Source organism: Typopeltis vanoorti, chromosome 18 (assembly GCF_054136105.1).
Source record: "Typopeltis vanoorti isolate ZY-2024b chromosome 18, IOZ_Tvanoo_1.0, whole genome shotgun sequence".
In the NCBI taxonomy this organism is placed as follows: domain Eukaryota; kingdom Metazoa; phylum Arthropoda; class Arachnida; order Uropygi; family Thelyphonidae; genus Typopeltis; species Typopeltis vanoorti.
This window is the reverse complement of record NC_143566.1, coordinates 47,453,793-47,468,392: the sequence shown is the minus strand read 5'-3', so window position 1 is coordinate 47,468,392 and position 14,600 is coordinate 47,453,793. Positions and strand designations below refer to the sequence as shown.

Below are 14,600 nucleotides of genomic sequence, written 5' to 3'. Positions count from 1 at the left end.
GTGTTGGGTGTTATTAGAGGTCTTGAGGCATCTCAGGTGGGACATACATAAAAAAAAAAATGTTAAAAATGTCCAAAGGATTTCTTTGGACATTTTTAAGTAAATTAGAGTTAAAACAACACTCATCTACTGCCTGATATGGCTTCAGAAGAAAGTCTTTCAAAATTGTTTATCTCATAGGCAGCTTGCCCATTTCTTATTTTTTCAGTCAAACATTCTAGGTTTTTGAAGAAATATTTTAAAATAAGTCATAACTAGAAAAAAAGAAAGAATATAATAAACATTATGAAATTATGTTAAAAAAGAAACTAAACAAATTGAGTGTGCATTTTGAATAAAAAATTCATAAAGGCTACCTAAGATGCTTTCTCTTAAACAGAACAAATGACAAAAAGTCTCTAGCATCATCACTTTCCTGGAATCCAGTATCACTGATTTGATACACAGTATGTGGTAACCTTTTCAATCTGAAGTACATAACCTTACATTTTGCAACATTATGACAATCATTATCCTTAGCCACAATGTCAATTTACTTAAATCATCCTACAGGATATCTACATCGCCTTTATCAACTAGCAGCCAGCCTAGTTGGCCGAGTGGTTAGCATATCCATTCTCCAGCCAAAAGGCTGCGGGTTTAAATCCCGTCATGGGCATGGATGTTTGTGATTGCCTGTGGAAATACTAGTGGTGGTGGTCGGCAGTAGATGCTGTTGGTGTAGTGCAGTTAGTTGTAGTTGGTGGAATGAGTGGTGGAGACAGAATTGTAGAGTAGGTGCCCTCCTTCGATGAGTCTTTGGATTCCCTGGAGCTGTCAGGTAATTATTATTAATATTTGACCTCCATGGAGTCAGAAACTCATCATGGGAGGTACTCACTATTGCATACAATGCTCATCCAATCGCATCTTAAACTGATTCAATGTGTCCACATCCACAACATACTCAGGCAATGCATTCCATTCACCAACCACCCTCCATGCAAAGAACCTGCTTCTCACTCCTTTGCTTTAAGATTGTGTACTCCACTTACTTTTGATAATATTCAGATTTCTAGTCATGATTACTTTCCTCTTTTTGGAGTTAATCCCATCTAGCTTATCCTGACAAAGCAAAATTAGCAAAGCAAATTTTGCTTTGCTAAGTGTTAGCAAAATTTTCCAAGGAGGGGGTTGAAGTGTTAATTTTTATAGTAAATTTTTATTTAATTATTTAATTTTTTGGGTTTTTTTTTCCACAAGTAGATCCCCTGGGGTGGGGGGGGGCAAGTGCCCCATTTGTCCCCTCATCTACAGAAGCCATGCTAGGGTGTTGGACAGAGAGTGTGAAGTTCAAAGAGGAGAACATTACAGAAGTTGGTAAAATAGCTCAAAGGATTATGCACTAACAAGCAATCATTTGGCCACATCATGACTACTGTACACAGATTTGGTCACCTGAGTTTCTTGTGGATCAGGAGTTGGTGGAGAGAACTCAGAGATGAGTGACTATGCTGCCTGTGAGGAAAGGTTGAAGGTGTGTTTAATTTTAGCAAAGTTTAGTTGATAGGCAGAAAAGAGGTGTCATGAAAGAAACATTATAAGTTATTAAAGGGATTATATAAGATTGACACAAAGGAAATTTTTCAATACATGACAAATAGAGAACTAGAAGAGTCGCCCATGGGAGTTGTGTAAGAATAAACTAAAGTAAGAGTTAGTAAAGGTGTATGGACTAATTTTTTCTGTGGAATGAATTGCTAGGATTGCTTGCAAAGTGCCCTGACAATGAGTTGAAGGAGAGATATGATAGGTTTTGTATCTATAAAAGTTAGTGCAGACTCCCACAAAGAGTCTCTAGACTTCATGGAGATATTTTTTTTTATCCATAATAATAATAATAATATTATTATTATTAATATCTTCTTCACAGTATTTATATTCTTCCAAAAAATATTCTCCCATATCCATTATGTTAATATTAACTTGATTTATTATTCATATTATCTGATTCCAGTATATTCTGTTATTATGTATGATCTTTACTGTCAATTCAGATGTTTTTTAAACATTTCAATTACTTTCTCATGATGGGTTATATCATATCTTTTGAAAATCTATGAAGCAAAGGTGTATATATATATATATATACGTATATGTAAATAAGTTTTTTTATTATTTTATTTTATTATGATTATTAATATATTCTTCCAAAAAATATTCTCCCATATTGCTTATGCTTGAGTAAGGATTAAAATAAGAATATAATTTTTTTTTCAAATATATATTTCAAGTATAGTATAGTCTGTTGACTATACTATACTTGAAAAAAAAAAAAATTATATTCTTATTTTAATCATTACCCAAGTGTAAGCAAACAAGGTGTGTGCGTGAAGTATCTTCATGACTAGTCTAGTTTTATATATATATATAGGTTGTTGACTTCACATCAATTGGAATCCCATAATGCAAAGCATATTTCCTTTTGAACCTATGCTTTGCATTATGGAAAAATGGAAAAACAAGGCAACTGATGTGAAGTCAACAGTCTCTATATTCAAGTAGACAATCATGAAGATACTGCATGTAAAAACTTTGTTTACACATTTGTAAGGATTAAAACAATATATTTTCTTCTTAAATATAATATACTTTATCAACAAGTGAAAAAACTTCCTGCAAATTTCTGTGATCCAGAGTATTTTAATGATATGGGGATATATCATTATTTTACTACAAATATGTGGAAAATGCATGATTTCTACTGTGGATGGGCTAGGAGTTACATAATCTGGAAACCTTGTTCTAGAGACATGGAATTTTTTTCAAGATGCTTTAGGAGTCCCAGTAAGCAGAGTATTAGTCTCATGCTGTATGATGAAATTTATCTACTGCCTAACCAAAGGACCCATATGAATTTAAATATATAATTATTTTGAAACAGAAAAACCTACAAATTACTATATCATTAAATAAATAGATCATTTTTCCTACTGAAGAAACAAAAATACTTACCCAAAAAGAAAACAATATCTGGATTATGAAGAAATATGGTTGTTTGAAATGCTCTATACATCTGCCACTCCCTATATGACAGAAAACAAAGTTTAAAGAATTATTTCTATATATTGATGAATATGCGTATATATAATATATGTGGTGTACTTGGATTTTGCAAAAGCTTTTGATAGACTGTAAACACAACAAGCTGATAAATAAATTGAAACAGATGGGATCGGGTAACAGACTTCTCAGTTGGATCAGTGACTGGCTGTCAGATAGGTATCATCAGAAAGTTGTATATGGGATGCAGCATCCCGAAAGAGAAAGGTCACTAGTGGTGTACCATAGGGGTCAGTTTTGGGACCACTGTTGTTCAATTTGTATGTTAATGATATTGGGATGGGTTTAACTAGATGATGCAAAACTGGGAAGAACAATGCAGAGTCAAGCAGATGTTATGGCCTTACAAGAGGACTTGAATAGATTGCATGAATGGGCAGGTAAGTGGAACTATCAGTTCAATGTTGCCAAGTGTAAGGTTTTGAGATTTGGTAAGCAACAATGGGATGCAAAGTATACACTTGGTGGGGGAAACTTTAAAGTGGAGGAGATGAGGGATCTAGGAGTGATGGTGGACAAGGACCTTAAAATTAAGTGGCCACATTGTACAAGTTGTGAAGATGTCACATTGGATAATAGCAATCATGCAGAGGACCCTGAGATGCTGAAATAGAGAGGTTATGATGCCATTGGTTTTTCATGGTGATGAGGACATGTCGAAAAGGGTCCAGAGAAGATTCACAAAAGAGGTTAGTGGTCTCTGGAATGTGGAGTATGAGGACAGATTGAGAGAATAAAAGTTGCAGACCCTCATGAATAGGAGCGATATGATTGAAACATAAGCTAGTCAGGGCTTGTTATCAGGTTGACATGGAAGAGATTTTTCATAGAATGGGAGGGGGGAAGAGATGAACAAGAGACCGTTGCTGGAAACTGTATAAGGAGAGTGTGAGCAGAGGATTGAGGAGAAGGTTCTTTGCACGGAGAATGGTTGCTGAGTGGAATGCAATGCCCGAGTGTATTGTGAATGTGACACATTGAATCACTTTAAAGCACAGTTGGATGAACACTGTGCGCAATAGTGTGTACCTCCCATGATGAGTCTCTGACTCACGGGAATCAGATGTTAATAACAATAATAATAAAAAACACAAAGTCTGAATAATAATTTTTTTCAAGTTGAAATACTAAGAGTCAGTAACTCATAAACCAAGTACTATAGTAAGTCATTGGCTAATTTATTACAAGAATCAATAACATCCAAATTCAATCTGATACAATAATAATTCTAAGTTGAATATTACTGATTTGTAACTTTAGTCAAAAGAGACTATTCAACAGAACAATAAGGATTTAAAAGAGCAGGCCGTCAGACATAAAGAAATTTACAACGACCGGACGAGCCGAGGTTTTTAACTCGACAGACATGGCATTAGCAAAATTAGAATCGATGGATCCGAACACTGAGCGGTTCAAAAATGTTAGTCGCCATATCTATTCCAATATGTCTAGCTACAAGGCCATCTACGAGGACAAGAAGCGCGTGACCACACAATCTACTCTAGACATGTTTGTGAAATGCCGTTCACAACAAAGTCAAGATAACAACTCGGACGACCCCAACGACCCTTCCTGCAGAACAGCATTCTTTAGAACAGCCAACTTTGCTGTCACAAGACATTTTTTTATTTGAAAAGTGAATATTTCAGTTTGTTTTTATATTCTTTTATATTATGTATTTTTCAGACTTTCATGTTTACAGTATGTATATTATTCAAATACAAACGATAAATTTTTTTATAATTGAATTTTTTTTTAATCACACCAAAAATGAAAAATATTAAAAATGGAAAATATCTGATTAATGGCAAAAAAATTAATGTAAGACAGCGGTGTGAGTAGCCATTGAACATTTTATTGTATGTATGTAATTTACAAATTCGAGTTACACAAAAGTTTATGGAACACATCACTTACGTAACTCGGGCTTTCACTGTGTGTGTGTGTATATACACATACAGGTATTTCCCACCTTAATGAATTAATTGGTTCCTAGCGACTGTTCGTAAATCGGGAATTTGTAAAGCAAGATGTTGAAAGTTTATTTTTCACTTGGTTAGACTATAATAAATTTAGTTTAATCCTTTATCCAAGTGAGCAAACAAAGTTTGCACCTGAAAATATCTTCAGGACTGGGGTAAGGTAGTACAACACCGGGAAACTCGTAGCAAAGGTGGACCAAGCTAACATCACTCCTATCTCAATATCTCCCATAATGCAAAACACATCTCCTTGCGGGGCCCTTCCTTTAATACATAACATTATACATATCCGCAAGGAGATGTATTTTGCATTATGGGAGATACTGATATAGGAGTGATGTTAGCTTGGTCCACCTTTGCTATGAGTTGCCTGGTGTTGTACTGCCTTACCCCAATCCTGAAGATATTTTCAGGCGCAAACTTTGTTTGCTCACACTTGGATAAAGGATTAAACTAAATTTATTATTATAAAGCAAGAGTTTATTTGCCTTAGAAATAGTGCTATAAGCGAGAGTTACGCCATAAGAAGGTATATATAAAATAAATATAAATGAATATTAAATGATAAGAAAAGAACATATTTAAAAAATAACATAAGAAAATTTTTAAATTAAAAAATATTCTTTGAAAAAAAAAATAGCTCATTTCTATATCACCAGGTGAATTGGCAGCTGTCAAGATAGTAGGAGATATATTAGGAAGCATCGTTTAAAATAGCTCGATAGCAAGTAGAAGTATTATTCATTTGTGGGAAAATTTACTAAATCGTTCAAAGTCTGAAACTTGTGATTCAAAGATAGCTTGGGCTTTTTCAAGAAGTTTAAATGCTTTTTCTAAGCCTTTTAAAGTGAAAAACCAAGTTGGAGCTTCATATTCATTATCTTCTTTGTTTCTTTCATGTTCCTCCAATTCAAGGAGATCACTGAGATTGAGAGTTCCATAGTGTGAGATTGAAATAGCTCATTAACATCACCTTCAGAAGCTTCCATTTACAACTGGTTAGCCATACCTAAGATCGTTTGAGTTTCAGAATTCACAATCTTTGTTGGGTCTTAAAAGCCTTTGAAATTATCATTACACTGAGGACAAAGTTTATGCCCTCATCGTTGCTAAGTATTGCATGTTTAATCGTTGAGTTTGGTCGCTTATCCAAGCGGTTAACAGTTTTTCCATATGAGGAATTATATGGAAAATAATTTCTCCTATGTAGACTGCATAGATTGAGCATTTTTTACTTCTTTCAGATATTTTCCAATGGTGCAGACTGGTGCAGAATCTTTTACAATGGTGCAGACTGTAGAAGTGACATGAGAAAATTTCTCAGGAAGAGCTTTAACAGTGCTACCTGTTTGATGGCTGGTAATAATTTCGTATTTTTTCTCTAACGTAATTGCATTTCTTTGCATCTTTTGTTCATTTTCTTCTTTTTGTTGGAAAAGTGAAAGGGTTATAGTTAAAAAGAAAACAAAATAAAAAATCAGGTGTAATTGAAGAAACTATGAATAACACACTCGCGTCGCCAAAGCTCGTGAGTGACTGAGGCTCGTTTTAACTGATCATTACATAATCACATACTGCATAATTCTCTGTACACGCCCCTAATCGTCTTTGCCACAAAGAATTTAAAATAAAAATTTGGATGCAAAAAATTCGTAAAGATAAAAATTGTAAAGCAGGAATTTGTAAAGTGAGAACTGCCTCATCATCATCATCAAATTCCTGCCATGTACCCTCAAGGGGTGTACAGGATATGACAGTACTACATGAAAAAATTACATCATTACTAACTTCCTATCTACAATTTTCCTCCAAATCAGTCTGTTACTTGTCAAGACTCCAACATTATCAGATCTTATATTTCTATCGTCTAAGGCACTTTGTACCGTATCGTTTGTACCGTGAGAACTGCCTGTATATATATTAGCCAGTATGTGTAGGTTTACAGAAGACAAGCAGCGAGAAGACATGATGTGTGTCAAGAAACAGAAGTGTGATCTTCATATTTCAAAGATGAATCATATACATGTGTTGCTTGTTAAGGTAGTTAAGCAAAGACATTTAAAGTGTGACAGCAATGGAACCGAATAACGAAAATATTGTCAACATATCTGATCCAAACTTTGGGTTTTAGAATGTAGAGCCTGGAAGTTTCTGTATAAAAGAGGAATATGTACGTGTTTGGGGGGAGGGGGAGGAATATTTAATTGAGAATAGTAATGCACCCCTGGCAGTAACTTTTTACTGTAGGAAAAAGTTTATTTGCCATATGAAGTAACCAGAACACACTACTTGGGCAAAGAAGCCCATGTACTACTATCAATGTAATATATATATTTTAAATAGATTAAATGACTATAAGTCAAGAGATAAAAATAGAAACACTGTTTTAATTAAGTAGACTGCACAACTAATTTCATCTTCTTAGATTTCTTCAGGTGCATAAATTCTATATTAAATATCTTAAATCTACATTAATGTATTAACATTTGAAGCTGTTCTGTGTATCCCTTCACTGTTGGACATGCGCATGTGTTCAAGATCTTGTGAATGCCAAAGTTGGATAGCAGTGCAATGATGACAGTCTGAGAGATTATAGCTGAGGTTAATATTGAGATGTACTGGATTGAGGATGATTTCTTTGGATTCTACAATTCTTCTTTCCAGTTCATCATAGTATCGAAAGATATTTTCTGATTTGCCCCATAAGACTGGATGAAGGATAACGAGTTTTTCTCGTTAGCGCCAGCAGAATTCAGGACATGGTTCGACAGAGCACTTGCTCTGGTTCTGTCACATGTGATGTCTCTTTTATGTTCCTCTAGACATCATTTGATGGATTTTTTCTTCTGGCCAATATAAGGCATATTGCAGTTGCACCAAATATTTCAGGTTATTATGTATTTGTTTGGGCACACTGAGCAAGGAACGGAGTTTAAATAGAGGAGTGAAAGAAGTCCGGATGTTATATTTTTTAAGAATTTTGGCTAATTTTGGCAAAACAGAATGTGCCTACAGAAGAAGTTCTTACTCTGTTAAAAGATAAATTATTAAAAAAAGTAATGTTTTTATTAACCTATTGTGTTAATTCTAGTTATTTCCCATTTAAAGACACTATATACAAACAAAACTTTGGTTTAGACATGGGTAATCCTTTATCGCCCATACTGGCGAATTTATATTGGAATCTTTTAAAGAAAAAGCTTTTTCTTCTTTCCCATTGAAACCAAGATTATGTATAAGACTTATCAATGACATCTTCCTAATCTGGAGTCTTGCCCTGAGTCTTTAAAAAATTTCCTAGACCACCTCAACAGTCAACACCCAAAAATCCAATTTACTGCAGAATTAGAGATTGATGGCACTTCCATCCCTGGATGTCAAAAATGAATTGTGAATCTGAGAAATTAAAATCTCTATTTACAGGAAACCAAGTCAAACCAATAGATATCTCCATGCATAGTTCCATCACTATCCACCTCCAAAAAAAAAAAAATTTTTTTTTTTAAATGTTGGGCCCATACGCGAGAGGTTGGCAGGTCAACCAATAGTGCATTAGTACCATATATGGATAGCTGGGAAAGGAGAAACTTGTTTACATTTGATTTTTAAGTCTGTATGTTGTATTCCTTGGGAAATATGTCAGGGAGGAAGACTGTTCCATCGTACCGCAGTAGCAGAGATGAAGGAGGAGGAAAAGACACTTGTTCTGTGAGTTTCTAGGTGTACTGTGAAAGGATGTTGGGCAGAAGCTGTACATGTTCTAATGGGCTTAGTAGAGAGTGGGGGGAATTATTGATGCTGTTTCAGATGAACATTTCCCATGGAAATATTTATAGATTATACAAATTGCAGAGACAAAACGTCTATGTGAGAGTGAGTTGGTAAGAGATGGGCCATTAATAAGTTTAATTGCTTTCCTCTGTATTGAGTCAAGCATTTTGAGGGAGCTTTTAGGAGCCCCACTCCAAATGTGAGAGCAGTATTCAACAGCTGGACCGATTTGCAATTTGTATAGGGTAACAGCTGTTTAGAGGGAAGTAACGTCTTGAGTGAAAGAGAAAACCTAGTTTTTTGGAAGAGGATGCAATGGTTGTGATGTGTTTATGCCAGGAGAGGCTTGATGTCAGGCTAATTCTGAGAAGAGAAATCTTATCTTGCCTGAGAATTTGAGTGTTATCAAAAATAATACTGGGGGAAAATGGTTCTTTTTTGTGAGAAATAAAACAGAACTGGGTTTTACTAGCGTTGAAGTTGACGAGATTATCTAAGCCCCATTGGAGGATGGCTTGGAGGTCAGAATTAAGGGCAGTGGTTGTTGATGCTCTGTGGGTTGAAGTGAGTTTTGTAGAGTAGGGTTTGTCAAATGAAAGAGAGGAGTGCAATGTGCTGTCGTCTGCAATTTCTTGACATTATTTCTATGCTAGGCAAATGTGCTTGCTCCCTCCTCTGTGAAGAAGAAGATATTAACAAGGAACTTCAATTTCTTCTTACTACCTTTCAACAAAATGGTTAAAAACAAACAGTTAATAAGCTACTATTTAATCCACTTCCTCACCATACTGAAGACAGAAATAGTGAAAAAAAGGCTACATATCCCTAACCATATATCAGTTCTGTTTTGCCAAAATTAGCCGAAGTTCTTAAAAAATATAACATTCAAACTTCTTTCACTCCTCTATTAAACTCCGTTCCATGCTCAGTATGCCCAAATAAACATAACAACCTGAAATATTTGATGCAACTACAACATGTCTTATATCGGCCAGACAAAAAAATCTATCGAATTACGTCTAGAGGAACATAAAAGAGATGTCACATGTGGTAGAACCAGAACAGGTGCTCTGTCGAATGCTGTCCTGAATTCTGCTGAAGCTAATGAGGAAAACTATCATTCATCCAGTCTTGTTGAACAAATTGAAAATTGAAACCAAATTTCGAAAATATCTTTTGATACCATGATGAACTGGAAAGAAGAAGAATGGTAGAATCTAAAGAAATCACCCTCAATCCAGTACATCTCAATACTAACCTTAGTTATAATCTCTCAGACTGTCATTGTGCTGCTATCCAACTTTGGCATTCACGAGACCTTGAACACGTGCATGCCCAACAATGAAGGGATACACAGAACAGCTTCAAATGTTAATATATATTTAATATAAATTTTTTGTCTTTTACAATGTTTGTTGGTATTCCCTCTTGTTATGCACCTGAAGAAGTCTTCTAAGAAGATGAAACTAATTGTGCAGTCCACTTAATTAAAATAGTGTTTCTATTTTTATCTCTCGGCTTATAGTCATTTAATCTATTTTTAAAAAATAAGTCTCTCAGCCAAGTAAATCAGTTATATCATATATATAAAAACATGCTGTATAACCTTAATTGCCATCTTTTAACCTTGCCCCCCCCCCCCATACACAAAATTAAAAACTTATCTAACTACTCCAAAGATCTCCTGCTCCATATATGGATGTATAAAATCTGGAACTTCAATCCTGTATCTTAACATATATAAGTGAAACAGATAAAACAATTCCAAGGAATACAATGTCATATCCAATAATTATAGGATATTGGATCTTTCTGATCATGCCCAGGGTATATTTCACAGAAGTGCTTGGAAAGATGCCTGATGCTTATTTCAAGAGACAAATGATATTTCTTATGAATGAGAACTTTAGATATATAGCCATCCCCAACTCCAGAACTCCAGGCACTAAATAGTACAACTTCAGCCCATATAATGGTTACAGGTGCCTAGCAAGAACAAGACTACAGGGCATAACTAACTTGGAATACTACCAGCATTAATCATTAGTGTTTAAAGACTTGCCTAACAAAACTAATAAAAACTAAATGCAAATAGCATTAAAACCAGTGCCATATACATCATTCTGAACTAATCAGATGTGTTCATCCCACAACACTGCAATTATGGCCTTTTAAGCTGAAGAATAAGTACAGAACTGGCTATGCAATTTTACTCAGAGATTGGTGATCAAAGGCAATATGATAATTTCAGTGAATGTATCCCCATATTTACAACTTGTAATTATTCTCTAAATGTAAGGAGATTGTTGCTGTTGGGAATTACAGCAAGCACCTAAGACATTGTGAGGCAATGTATTATGTCTGTTAATTGCATGTTTTGTAAAATGCAAAAATCCCGGTTCCTGCTTCATCTCTGTATGAGATATGAGACCAGTTGAAAAGGCCTTATAAAAGTTTTCCATGGTAAAGATGGGATTTAAATCAATGTCTTTCTGACCAAAGGTCACAACTAATAAACAGCTATAGAAAGTAAGGAGAAGGAGGTATTCACTTATCAGGAAGAATAATGAACATTTTGTAAAAGCCATCACAGTAAAAGCTTATGCTATAAGTTTTACTGTAATAACCAAATTGTTGCTTTCATTTATATCATGCCCAACAAACAAAGATTGCATTTGAAAAATCTTCAATACAAGGTGGCTTGGTTGTGATCTTTTGCACAAACTTTTGTTTCTTTATACTTGGATATAATATGAATCAGAATAAGAAATTTGTCAAGTACAGTGGTATCTCGCTAATCCGAACCTCTTTAGTCTGAATCCTCCAGTAATCCGAACTGCGGTTTGAAACAAAAAGAAGTTTTATTTATTATGTATTATTATTTTATGTACTATAACTTTCTGCAGGGGTGGGGGGTGCATATAAAATAATAAAATGTCCCAGACAAATCCCTAAGTACAACTGAATGAAAGTTGACTGTAATAAATACATATAAATAAAGCAGATTTATTAAATTATTTATTTTGAGGTTTCACTTATGAATATTCTTGTGCTGAAATAATAGATATAGTTCACACACATGGAATTTTTAATTTGCCAAAGGCTCTAATTCCAAAAAGACCAGATAAACAAAGAGCGTCATGTATTTTTATGTTTTAAACTAAGTGAACCTTTCAGTGCAAGAGAAGGGTGGCATGCTCATATATCATAGGAGAGACGAGAAAAATTCATGTATTGCTTGGAAATAAACATTACTTCATGTAATAAGTAATATGACCAAAACAATATGCAAAGAATGACCTGTTAAAAGAAATAAATGAGTAATCATAACTTTTAGAACTTACCTCCTAAGTTTATCAAACCAGTGACCATTTCTTGATCCTAATAGGTGTGTGTCAGCTAACAGCATCACTTTTAAGGGAGACATCATAGAATTAGAAGAATGAGGCCACGAACACTGATATATTACAATATAATATATTAGCACCTAAAAAAAAAAAAAATATATATCATCATCAAATTCCTGCCATGTACCCTCAAGGGGTGTACAGGATATGACAGTACTACATGAAAAAATTACTTCATTACTAACTTCCTATCTACAATTTTCCTCCAAATCAGTCTGTTACTTGTCAAGACTCCAACATTATCAGATCTTATATTTCTATCGTCTAAGGCACTTTGTACCGTATCAATCCATCTATATCTTGGTCTTCCTCTGGGTCGTTTTCCTGCCAACCTGGCAGAGAACACTTGTTTTGCTAATCTTTCCTCTCCCATTCTATTTAAGTGACCATACCATCTGAGATTAGCTCTGCTAACACATTCCTGGATGCTGACAATGTCAAGTTCTTTCCTAATATCCTCATTTTTAATATGATATTGCCATTGATGCCATCTGTTCACGCCTCTAATCTTTCTCAGGACTCTCATATCTGCGGTCTCTAGTCTTTGGTCAAGTGTTTTACTTCTGACCCAGCTCTCAGATCCATAAGTTAAAATTGGTTTGAACACAGTCTTGTATACAGCTAATTTAGTGTTCCGACTAATTTCTTTCTTATTCCATATGAATTTATTCAATTGACTTCCCACGATACCAGCTTTGCTGATTCTGTTGTCTATTTCTATATTTAGTTTACCATCTTCAGTAAAAATTGTGCCTAAGTAGCTGAAATGTTTTACTTGTTCCACAGGTTCTCCATTCACAACACAGTTGACATTTTCAATGATTCTGCCTATTTTCATTGTCTTTGTCTTTTTATTGCTGACCTTCATACCATATCTATTACAACAGCTATTCAATTTAGTCAGAGAATCTTGCAGACTTGTAGCGGATTTATTTAGAAGTATAACATCATCCGCATAAAGCAAAGAGCTGACATTAACATCTCCAATTTTGATATCAGGTATAATACCACATTCCTTCATAATGTGATCCATATAGATAATGAATAACAGAGGGGATAATGTACATCCTTGTCTCACACCAGATTTAACATTAAACCATCTTCCTGTACTTCCTTCAATTCTAACTGCTGACTCACAACTCAAATAAAGACTAAGTATTGCTTGATATAATGCCCCATTGACACCATATAACTGCAGCGTATTGAATAGCTTCTCTCTTGGCACCTTGTCATATGCCTTTTCCAAATCGACAAAACTTAAATACAGATCTTTGTTATATTCCCATGCTTTCTCGACTATTTGTCGTAAAGTGAAGATCTGATCCTGACAGCCTCTATTTGGCCTGAATCCAGCTTGTTCCTCACCAAGCTTTTCTTCCACAATTCTTCTCAACCGTTTCTCAAGTATACTTGCATAGATCTTGCCAGGAACACTCAGTAGGGAAATACCTCTGTAATTCTCACATTCAGTTTTATTTCCCTTTTTATATATGGGTACTATGAGAGCTCTACTCCAATCATCGGGAATTCGTCCCTCTGTCCAGGCTTTCTGAACTATGCAGTGCAGCCACTGTAAGACTCTTATACCACCATACTTCAGCATTTCTGGTCGAATATCATCTACTCCTGCTGCCTTTCCACATTTCAAGCCTTTCATGGCTTTTTCTACTTCAAGTATGGATATGTATTCCTGACTGCATGCCTGGTCAGTGTTTTTTATCACTGTGCTGTCATCACTGCTTGTTTCATTTAGCAGTTCTTCAAAGTAATTACTCCATACTTCAAGGATATCTTTTTCTCCTGTTTTCATTTCACCTTTATCATCTCTAATTCCTTTTACAGCACTCTTTCCTCCATTCCTAAGCTTCTTCAACAACCTCCAGAATATTTTGCCACCTTCTTGATATTTATTTTCTATATTCTTGCCAAAGTCCTCCCATGACTTTTGTTTAGCTAGTTTTACACACTGTTTAGCTTTCTTACATTTGTCTCTGTATTCTGTAAGAGTAAAAGCTGACTTATTTGCCAGGAACTTTTGATATGCTTTCTTCTTTTCCTTCACTGCCTCTTTAACTTCCTGTGTCCACCAGGGAGTTCTGATTTTTTTATCTTTGCACACAACCTCACCACATGCCCCTCTGGCAGAATCAATCAATGTTTCCTTCAGAGTTTGCCACTGAATCTCCAAGGTTTGATTCATGTTCTCAAACTCTTTCGTTTTCTTTTCAATAATATTTCTGTATTTTAGTCTACAGTTTACATCTGAGAGCTGCTCAATTTTTATTCGCTTTAAAACTTTCTTACATGTTATTCTTTTCAATATGAAATTCAATTTTAT

The 14,600-nt window shown here is 34.8% G+C and overlaps 1 protein-coding gene across 1 annotated transcript in view; it reads right to left on the bottom strand.

The window, feature by feature from the left end:
• Positions 1-14,600, bottom strand: part of PGAP5 (Per1-like protein PGAP5) — a 115,086-nt gene that overhangs the window by 73,645 nt on the left and 26,841 nt on the right. Inside the window, exons 4-5 of the mRNA XM_090408665.1 lie at positions 12,200-12,342; positions 2,995-3,065 (exon numbers count right to left, since the gene is read on the bottom strand). Of these exons, the coding sequence (XP_090264791.1) occupies positions 2,995-3,065; positions 12,200-12,342 (214 nt within the window). The remainder of the gene's footprint in view (positions 1-2,994; positions 3,066-12,199; positions 12,343-14,600) is intronic.